Source organism: Suncus etruscus, chromosome 1 (assembly GCF_024139225.1).
Source record: "Suncus etruscus isolate mSunEtr1 chromosome 1, mSunEtr1.pri.cur, whole genome shotgun sequence".
Taxonomy (NCBI): Eukaryota; Metazoa; Chordata; class Mammalia; order Eulipotyphla; family Soricidae; genus Suncus; species Suncus etruscus.
Window position 1 is genome coordinate 198,587,252 of NC_064848.1, and position 11,084 is coordinate 198,598,335.

The following is an 11,084-nucleotide window of genomic DNA, read 5'->3' on the forward strand; positions in this document are numbered from 1 at the left end:
AGAGAGCAGTACCCCGCGGAGCAGCAGGGTCAGCAGGCGGTCCCCGGCGCCGCCGGGCATGGGCATGGCCCCACCGGGGCGCGGGCGCCACGGGTGGCTGCAAGGAACCGGGTACTCGAGGTTTCTAGGGCGAGCTCCTGAGAGTCCGTGGGCCAGGCAGAGGTCACCCCTCGGGCTCTTGGGGAGCCCCCCGCTGGAAAAGGGGGTGCGTCTGATGTCCTCCCTGGAAACTTGGGCACCAGGGCGCTCGGGGAACCGCGGCGGGTTGGAGTCCTGGTTTTTGCACCGACTGCACAGCTTGATAAGCCGGGCGCAGAGCCCCGGGAACACGGCTTCTGGCTCCTTCTTTGGCCCGCCCCCTTCCCCGGAGCCCTCCGCAGGTGATGCGCCTAGGGCGCACGGGTGCCCGGGGTCTCCAGGCGCAGGAGCGCAGCGAGCGGGCAGAGGAGCTGGGTCTTCGGGAAGAGCCCACGGGCGCGGCCGAGCCCCACCGCTTCTCTCCGCTGGATGCTGCTGCTGCTGCTGTCCGTCCGGCTGCAGCATAGCAGCAGCAGCGGCGGCGGCGGCCTCCCTGGTGCGGGTGACGGGGACGCCCGTGTCCCCCGCTTCTCCGGCGGGCGGGCGGGCCGGGCGAGCAGCTCTTGCGCGCGTGGCTCCTGCAGGCAAGAGGTAAACGCGCGCGGGGCCTCCCCCCGCCTGCCCCGGCGCCCGCACCTCCCGCCCACTGGCAGCTGGCACCTGCCTCTGGCGCTAGCTCCTGCCTCCCACGCCCTGGTGCCTCTCTCTGCTCTGCGGGCGCGGCCCCCTCCACCTTGTCGCCCAGCCCAGCCCAGCCCAGCCCCCGCCAGCCCCAGGAGGCTCCTGCGGGTTGGGGCTCGTGGTCCGTGCTTGGCACTTGGTTGGGGGGTAAAAGGGTTCCTCTGGGGGAATTCTTCATTTAAATTTTTTTGGGGAAGATATTAACTTTTTTTTTTTTCATTTCAATTATTTTTGAAGAATACAGAGCGCTCCTTCCAACCCTGAACTTTCCCAGATACTCGGTGCGCACGCGGTGACTTTTTCTCAGTGATTTGCTTCTCGCGGAGCAGGAGCATTTTCTAGCCCCCACCTGGGTCACCACGTAGCACCTGCCTGGCAACTTAGGAGGAAGCTGCGGAAAGAATCACAGAGTGAGGGCAAAATAAATAAATTAACATAAACTAAATAAATAAATAAATAAATAAAATAAAGAAATGCAATTTAAAAACAGGGAGACCTTTCCAAGGAAGGCCCGGGTTCTACCTAGAAATGTGTGTGGCCATCTCTTCCTGTTGGAGGCATTTGCAATCCACATGCCTGCAGGCACTTCATAAAGAGGAACTTTTTCTCTTCCTTGCAGAAGGAAGAGGCCTCCGGTGACCCCCACTCTGAAACCGTGGCATTTGGCTGGCCGTGCCAGTGGTTCCACACCAAATGAATCACTGCTGGACGCATGTCACACTTTCTCCTGCTCTCCTGGGCGAGGGATTTTACATCCCCCAATCCATTTTCTTTCTTTTCATTTTTTAAAATTGTTTTTGGGCTACACCCAGCAGCGCTCAGGGGTTACTTCAAGCTCTGAGCTCAGAAAATTACTCCCTGAGAGGTTCCGGGGACCATATGGGATGCGGGGATAAAACCTGGGTCTACTGCATGCAAGCAAATGCCCTATTTGCTGTGCTAAAGCAAATAAAGGAATGCCTCCACCTCACCCCATTTTTCTTTTGAGGAAGATAATGCAGCCCTGCAGGCCTGGTCTGCCACTGAATCTCTATTTAATGGTCAGCAAGAGAGCAGAGAGGGACTTGGGGTGGGTGGGGTGGAGCAGGAGGCCCCCGATGATTCTGATGATTCTTGGGAAAAACGCATCTTTGCTCTAAGGCAAAACCGGCAGCTGAGTTTCCCTCGAGTGGGATCCTATGCTTTAACCCTGCCTTCTATCGCACCTGAAGCATAGAACCTACAACACAGTTGAAACTGCTAAGTTGCGAGTGCTTCTCTCCTCTGGCTCTTAGGTGGGCAGGTGGTCTCTGCCTTTTTTGGGGGGTCCCCATCTGGCAGAGCTCAAGGGGTTACTCCTGGATCCATGCTTAGAAATCGCTCCTGGCAGGCTCGGGGAACCATATGGGATGCCAGGATTCAAACCGTACGTCCTTCTGCATGCAAGGCAAACACCCTACCTCCATGTTATCTCTCTGGCCCCCATGATCTCTGCCTTTTGCTCCTCTCTAGATGAAGACAGTATTTACAGATTTAACTGAGTTACCAAAACATCACTTGTTTACAACAGCCCCGTCTCATGGTGATACAGTATGAAAGATATGTTTACTAGAAATAGGAGGGATTGCTTTTTGGTTCTCAGAGGATGATGGATTAGATCAGACATTGCTGGGGAAAAGGAACAAAACAACAGACAGGTACAGAAAAGGAAAGTACAAGAAAGGAGTCCAATCTAAATGAGACATCCCCAAGGTAATACTGTTCTGCCAGCAACTTCCACTCTGATAGAAACCAAGGTGTGAGCTTTCTTACGGATTTGCCAACAATATTTCTTCTTCTTTATTTATTTATTTTTTGTTTTTGTTTTTGGGCACACACTAGCTACACTCAGGGGTTACTCCTGGCTCTGTTGTGTTCAGAAATCACTCCTGGCAGGCTCGGGGGGACCATATGAGAAGCCATGGATTAACCTGGGTTGGCCTCATCCGAGGCAAATGCCATACCAGCTGAGCTATCTCCTTGCTCCAATCACTTCTTTGTATCTTCTTTTGGGAGACGGGGTCAGGGTTAATAACCAGGTAATGCTCTGAGTTTATGCAGAATCTGGAGATGGAATATACAGCTTTATTCATGCTAGGCAAAGAACTAACTGTTCTACCAATTGAACTATCTCTCTGGCCTTTACTAGATGACATTTTAACATGGTCTCCAGTTCCTCAGACATCTCTATGTGCTTGTTTAGGTCTTAGGACTCTGGTGGAGGGAGGAGTTAGGCATGGACCTGTGCAATCTCTCTTAATAACTATGTGGCCATCTGGTTTGCGGTTTTTTTTTTTTTTTTTTTTGGTTTGTTTTTGAGGCCACACCTGGTGATGCTCAGGGGTTACTCCTGTCTATGTGCTCAGAAATCGCGCCTGGCTTGGTGGGACCATATGGGACACCAGGGATTGACCCGAGGTTCATCCTGGGTCAGCTACGTGCAAGGCAACACCTTAGTGCTGTGCTATCACTCCGTCCCCTGGTTTGCATTTTTTACGAGTTGGCAAAGGTCATGGGCAGGAAGCTGTGATGTCTTCAGACCTCTGTTTCCCAGGGCTCATGCTTCTTCAGTACATTCTTGCTTGGTTACTATTCAAGGAGTACTGAATTTCTTTTCTAAATTGATCCAGAGATTTTTCTCAAACACATTTTCCTACCCCTTATAAAATCAAAGTCAAAATGATGCATGAGAGCCAAGACCACTGATTTCAATCAGAGGTTGGAGTCGAAGAGGAGAAATTCTAGAGATGGGATTAGCTGCCAGATTCCATGTGCCTCAGCGTTTGTCTATTTCTCTCGCATCCCTCTCTTTCATAATGGGCCCCTCCTTCCACATCTTACTCTTACTCAATGGTTCCCTCTTGACCCTTGACCTAGATCCTAATTTTTCTTCCGACCTTATTTACGTTCCCCTCCACTCACCCCTGTGTGTACACCATCTCTGGCTTGCCAAGGAACCCCCATTTTGTTTGAATCCCTCTCTTAAAAAGCCATCTCTGCCTTTCTTTCTTCTTTTTATCCTGCAACATTTCTCACACCCCCCAAATGTTTTTACGTAGAGTCATATAAGAGCTCCCAGATTGGGGAGAACTTTCTAGAAGGCAGATACTTGCATAGGTGCTTGTGGGTAAACCTCTCTCAGCTCTCACTGTCTCTGGAATAAGCCCCATAAAACAAGCATCTTCATGTCTGGCCTTTTCTTCCCTTTCTGGCCCCATCTCCCTCCTGTCTGATATAGACCTTTCTTTCTCCTACCCTCAATTTTCACTCAACACATTTCTGCAGTTCTGCAAACCTTTTCTCTCTCTCATATATGATTACAAATAAGCCTTCATCCAAGGTTCTTTTCCATTTTCTGCATCTGAAGAATGGCTGCCCAACTTTGATCCTCTATTCCCACTTTCCCCAATACTTTTCTTACCTTCTTTTCATATATATTTTTATCTATACATAGGTTTAATATACTTAAATAATGTCCAAATATAAAAATATACTCATTTCACACTCAATACCACATGAGGGTACTCAGGTATCTCTAGCATCGCATCTGCCTTGATATTGTGTTAGGTTGTTTATAGGTATTAAGGGTTGAATATTGTACCCTCGACACATCTCCTTTTCTTTTTTTTTTTTTTTTTTTTTTTTTTTTTGGTTTTTGGGCCACACCCGTTTGACGCTCAGGGGTTACTCCTGGCTATATGCTCAGAAATCGCCCCTGGCTTGGGTGGACCATATGGGACGCCGGGGGATCGAACCGAGGTCCTTCCTTGGCTAGCGCTTGCAAGGCAGACACCTTACCTCCAGCGCCACCTACCCGGCCCCACATCTCCTTTTCGATATGTTGAAACCCTATTACTTTGGAAAGTGACCTGATTTGAAAATAGACAGGTTAAAGATGTAATTAGTGAAGATGCCATTACATGGGGGTAGAGTAGATCATACACCCAACATAATTATATATTTAGAGGGAAGACAAAGGTTTGACACTGAGATATATACCTAGAAAGAGCACTTGGGGGAAGATGAAAGAACCCCAATGATTTCAATGTAAAGGACCCCTAAATATCGCAGAGAACTGGAAGCTAGGTAGAGGCAGCAATCCCACTCTCCTTGATGGACCTGAATGAAACCAGTCAACATGTTGATCTTTGGTTTCTGGCCTCCAGCTCTGTGAGTGAAACAATTGGCTGTTGTTGAAGCACCATCAGTTTGTGCAGTGGCCCTTACCATCCAATTGACAGTACACAAGCCTGCTTGCCTTACTGGACTATGAAGTCCTCATTGTGGGAGGAAGAGTTTTATTTGTCTAAGGAGCCTCTGAGAACAAAGCTTTTTTGAGGGGGGCATGAGAAAGACATTTGTCATCTCCCCAAGGCCTTGGGATCCCAGTGGAGGACTTAACCATGGGTTGTCATAAACTAGCAGCATTTTTGGATCTCTGCAGGAGGCCTATAAGAAAGATGAAGGTTTCTGCCCTTCAGGCATCTTTTATGATTATTAAACATGCAAGGTCTGAGGCAGGCAGGCTGCTGAGCAGACAAGAGAATCTGTGTGCTGCACTGCGTGGAGCTGCAAATGCAAAGGGCACTTGGGTTTTCTTCGCTGTCTAGCTAAATACCCAAGCTCTCGACTTCCAGGAATCAAATCAAGAAAACAACAGAGTCAACATTTAAACACCAGCATCCCCCAATCTGCCAAGGCTAGACTATTTTTATCTCGGCCATGTTTGCCTGTTGCTTAAGACACGACTAGTTGCTTCTTGTGTGTGTGGTTGGTTCTCTAAGCAAGAATTATAACTCCTTGAGTCTGAACTCCCCCCTCACTTCTCCTTTCCTTTCATGTCTTCCTCACGTGTTGTCTTTTAGCAAGACAACTCGGTGTGAATCCATGATTTTCAAGGGAATTTGTATATGTGATCTAAAGATCTTCATGTGTAGAGGCAGGTAATGGTTTGAAAAAGAAGTTTAAAACAAATACCCTGGTCGGACACTTGCTTTGCCTGCAGCCAACTTAGGTTCGATTCCTGGCATCCCAGTTGGTCTTCTGGAGCCATGCTAGGAGTGATTCCTGAGTGCAGAGCAAGGAATCAGAGCTCTGCGATATGCTGGGCATGCTCCCCTCCAAAAAAAAAAGCCCCCAAATAAATACTGGACTTAACAATTTGGCCCCCTTGAACCCAATATTTTCTTTTCTTTCTCTTTCTTTTTTTTTTTTTTCGGTTTTTGGGCCACACCCGGCAGTGCTCAGGGGTTACATCCTGGCTATCTGCTCAGAAATAATAGCTCCTGGCAGGCACGGGGGACCATATGGGACACCGGCATTCGAAACCAACCACCTTTGGTCCTGGATCGGCTGCTTGCAACGGCAAACCCACCGCTGTGCTATCTCTCCGGGCACCGAACCAATATTTCTATTTTGTTTCGAATACTTGTATTTTAAAATGTAATGACCCTCAAAGCTCTGTCTTGAAAGACATATGTTAACTGCTGATATCTCCTTGTCCCCTGAGTTTTTGTCTACTGTGGTCAACGTGTGCAGAAGTGACTCCCTTTTCCTGTTAGCTATCTCAGCTGTCAGAAAAAGAAAAAGGCAATTAAAATCCTGTGACTGACAATTCCACAATGGAGTGAGCTTAAGAAACGGACACAGCCTGACTCTTCTCTTATTCTGAGCTAGAATCTCCGGAAGGTTTGGTTCATCATGACAAAATATAATCACCTCAATTTAGGCCAGAGATTTTTTCAAGGTGCAAAATTAGGGGCTGGAATGACTTGGGGAGGTGGTTATTAACAATTCAGGTTTTGGAATCTAAAAATTCAATTGGAGTCATATAGACCTCTAGAATATTCTAAGGGGACTACAAGATAAAAATTGCATCAGTAGAGGCCCATAGCAGTAGCACAGTGGTACGACTTGGATGTGGCCTGACCGAGGACGGTCTATAGTTTGATCCCCGGCAGTTCTCATATGACTTCCTCTGAATGTGTAGCCAGGAGTAACCCCTGAGCTAAACAAAACAAAACTGCATCAATATGGACTCCAGAAAGAGATTAGAGGGGACAGTGGGTTGGATGGCGGGGGGTGGGGAGGTCTTACAGAATGGAAAGAAGTTAGAGCTGAGGTCTTTTAAAAAAGATTGAGAAATATTGTCTTTGATGTAATATGTCAGAATCTTTGGAAGTGTGCCAGGAAAGCTAATGTTTATCATTTTATATAATCCTGTTCATTCTGAAGATACTTCTGAATTACACTGAAGTTTGAGAATCATTGGTTGTGAGGATAGAACTAAGGAGAATAGAGTCAGAGATTTGATTTCAGTCTAGTTGGAATCTGTTGGGTAGAGTTGACCAGCCAAGTGGATCCAGCACTTTTGTCATTACTTCTAGGGAACATGAACAAGCAAACAAAGCAAGCACAGTCCCCATGCTTCACACATGGTAGGTAGGTTGTATAGACCCAGTCAGCCAGAGAGGGTCAACTTCCTTCCCCTCTGGTTGAGTTCAGGACTGGATATGTTCCCTCTAACTGATGACTGAGAAAAAATGGGTCCCAGGCAAATGATCAGAAACACTTCCTTCAATTCTATTAATGCTTATATAGGACAAGAAAAACTGGGATACAAGAAGACCATAGATGTAGCAGAAGCATAACCACAGGAGGAGTGATGGTGCCAACAAGAAGCATAGACATTTGGGCCTTAGGAATGTCTTGGAAACAACATAGTGTTGATAGGTAATCCCTCCTTTAACCAGAACTTCCTGTGAGGGAAGAGTGCAGCCCTGAGTTAAGCCTGAGAGCAACCTCCTGATCAAGGGGAGATGATGCCCCATTTTTATGCTATCTCCCTCATCTCTAGAGCAGTGTCTCCGATGCTTTCGCTTCAAGGAGAATCCCCGGGACAAGTTTTTCTACAGGATTCTGGATGCCAGATGGTTCGGGAACAGCTTCTCAGTGGGAATCCAACAGGTAGTTACTGTGATTTCTTTCTTTAAAAGTCATGTCTAGGGCGGTCGGGAGAGATAGCATGGAGGTAGGGAGTTTGCCTTGCATGCAGAAGGATGGTGGTTCGAATCCCGGCATCCCATATGGTCCCCTGAGCTGCCAAGAGTGATTTCTGAGTATAGAGCCAGGAGTAATCCCTGAGCACTGCCAGGTGTGACCCAAAAAACCAGAAGAAAAAAAAAGTCATGTCTATATTTAATAGTAAATAGGTTTCCCTTATTAGATCCAAGCTCTCTTCTCTGAGCCTCAGTCTTCACCTCTGTAGTACAGATCACATAAATGAATGATTTCTGAGGGTCCCTTTTGGATCAGAAAAATAATAATTGTACATTTTTTCTGATAGCTTGCAGCTATCAATTAAACTATTTTTGCACAACTTTAATCCTAGTGTAAATAGAATAAATACAAACTTAAGACAATGCATGGGAAGAGTAATAATAATGGGGAATAAGGAGTTTTATTTGCACTTTGATGCTGACTCAATCTTAAATAGCCATGTGTTGGTGAAGCATAACCAGTGAGCGTGAGTGTTGAAACTCTGAAGCTGTACATTATAAAGAAGGTCATATTATTTTTATATATGTTAGAATATTCTAGAATTAAAAGAAGTAGATATATATCACAAAAATTTCCTTTGAGGTTGCCTGGTTTTTTAATAGCAAAAGTCCTGCCATGTCCGTCACCTGGTCTGGTTCTATAATGGGAACTAGCAGTTAAGATGAAGAAATTTTATATTTCTTTCAACTTGGCTACAGCTTCAAGTTGTAAAAGGATATAAATACCAATGCATGTGTTGTGTGAGTTTGTGTGTGTGTGTGTGTGCGCGCGCCGGGCGCACGCATACACATGCACACATTTGCCGTGTTGCTGTTTGACAATATTTAGGTTCAAAACTGGCAAAATTGTTAATCTTACGTAGACTAACTATATATGTGGTGAAGTAATAATAAAAAACTACATGACCCTGGTGGACAACAAATCAACATGGCGATTACCTATCCAGGCTTAAGGTTGGAGATAAAAGACTTGTAGGACTAAAAGAATCTGTAGTAAAAGAAATGAAAGAGAAATAACCAAGTGCCAAGAGTTGTGGGAAATGTTGGGGCATTGATACTGCTGTAGGCGATGTGGTAAGTTCTGAAACATATGTATTTTTCATACTTTTAAACCATTGTTACTTTAATTTTAAATAAATAGACACATTTGTGTTGTGTGTATATGAATGTTGCTAATGCTATTCACTTTTATCTTTAGTAAACATATTATTTCATTAGAGACTTGGTTTAGGGGCCGGAGAGATAAAACAGCAGTAAGGCGTTTTTGCCTTGCACGAGACTAACCAAGGATGAACTCCAGTTCGATTCCTGGCATCTCATATGGTTCCCTGAGCCTGCCAGGGGCAATTTCTGAGTGCAGAGCCAAGAGTAACTCCTGAGTGCACTGGGTGTGACCCCAAAACAAAAACAAACAAAACAAAGAAACTTGGTTTACTGGGAAGTCTCATACCTCGTTCTTAAAAGGACAATTGAATTAATGTGTGAAGAAGTTGCTAGGAAGTTCAGAGTTGAATAAAGTTTAGCAGGCTGGAAATCTGCATCACTTTTACAAAAATTCTTTTAGGTAGGGACCAATCCCAGTGATGTTGGAGGCAAGCTCAGGTGACAGCTAACAGTAATGGGGGGCATGCAGTGTGGGCTAGTATAGGCTAAACATGTGTCCTAAATATTCAAACTTGTCTACCTGTCCTTGCACCACCACTTACTGAAGGGGATATCTGATAGATTTCAAAGTGGTATGTGGGGGGAGCAATCATCTTTTATTTTTTAGAGAGACATATAAGTTTTGACTTTATTTTTTTGACTTTTCAGCATACTTTTATTTATTTTTTATTTAAACAACTTTATTACATACATGATTGTGTTTGGGTTTCAGTCATGTAAAGAAACACACCCCTCACCAGTGCAACATTCCTATCACCAATGTCCCAAATCTCCCTCCTCCCCACCCAACCCCCACCTGTACTCTAGGACAGGCTTTCTATTTCCCTCGTACATTCTCATTATTAGGATAGTTCAAAATGTAGTTATTTCTTTAACTAAGCTCATCCCTGTTTGTGGTGAGCTTCATGAGGTGAGCTGTGACTTCCAGCTCTTTTCTCTTTTGTGTCTGAAAGTTATTATTGCAAGAATGTCTTTCATTTTTCTTAAAACCCATAGATGAGTGAGACCATCCTGTGTCTTTTCTCTTTCTCTCTGACTTATTTCACTCAGCATAATAGATTCCATGTACATCCATGTATAGGAAAATTTTATGACTCTATCTCTCCTGACAGCTGCATAATATTCCATTGTGTATATGTACCACAGTTTCTTTAGCCATTCATCTGTTTGAAGGGTTATCTTGGCTGTTTCCAGAGTCTTGCTATTGGTAAATAGTGCTGAAATGAATATAGGTGTAAGGAAGGGATTTTTGTATTGTATTTTTATGTTTCTAGGGTATATTCCTAGGAGTGGTATAGCTGGGTTGTATGGGAGCTTGATTTCCGAGTTTTTGGAGGAATCTCCATATTGCTTTCCATTAAAGGTTGAAACTAGACGGCATTCCCACCAGCAGTGGATAAGAGTTCCTTTCTCTCCACATCCCCCCCCAACATTGCTTGTTCTCATTCTTTGTGATGTGTGCCAATCTCTGGGGTGTGAGGTGGTACCTCATAGTTGTTTTGATTTGCATCTCCCTGATGATTACTGATGTGGAGCATTTTTTCATGTATCTTTTGGCCATTTGTATTTCTTCTTTGTCAAAGTGTCTGTCCATTTCTTCTCCCCATTTTTTGATGGGATTAGATGTTTTTTTCTTGTAAATTTCTGTCAGTGCCTTGTATATTTTGAGTTTCTCCCACTCAGTGGGGGGCTCTTGTATCCTGGGTGCTATTTCTTTTGAGGTACAGAAGCTTCCTCAGTTTAATATATTCCCATCTGTTAATCTCTGCTTTCACTTGCTTGGAGAGTGCAGTTTCCCTCTTTGAAGATGCCTTTAGTTTCAATGTCCTGAGTGTTTTTACCTACGTGTTGTTCTATATATCTTATGGTTTCGGGTCTGATATCAAGGTCTTTCATCCATTTGGATTTAACCTTCATACATGATGTTTAGCTAGGGGTCTAAGTTCAATTTTTTGCAAGTGGCTAGTCAGTTGTGCCAACACCACTTGTTGAAGAGGCTTTCTTTGCTCCCATTTAGGATTTCTTGTTCCTTTATCAAAAATTAGGTGATTGTATGTCTGGGGAACATTCTCTGAGTATTCAAGC

At 44.9% G+C, this 11,084-nt stretch overlaps 1 protein-coding gene across 1 annotated transcript in view; it reads right to left on the bottom strand.

Moving 5' to 3' along the window:
- FAM20A (FAM20A golgi associated secretory pathway pseudokinase) overlaps positions 1-76 on the bottom strand; it is a 64,107-nt gene extending 64,031 nt beyond the window's left edge. Inside the window, 1 exon segment of the mRNA XM_049779466.1 lies at positions 1-76. Coding sequence (XP_049635423.1) covers positions 1-66 — 66 coding nt within the window. The 5' untranslated portion in view covers positions 67-76.
- Positions 77-11,084: the final 11,008 nt, after the last annotated feature.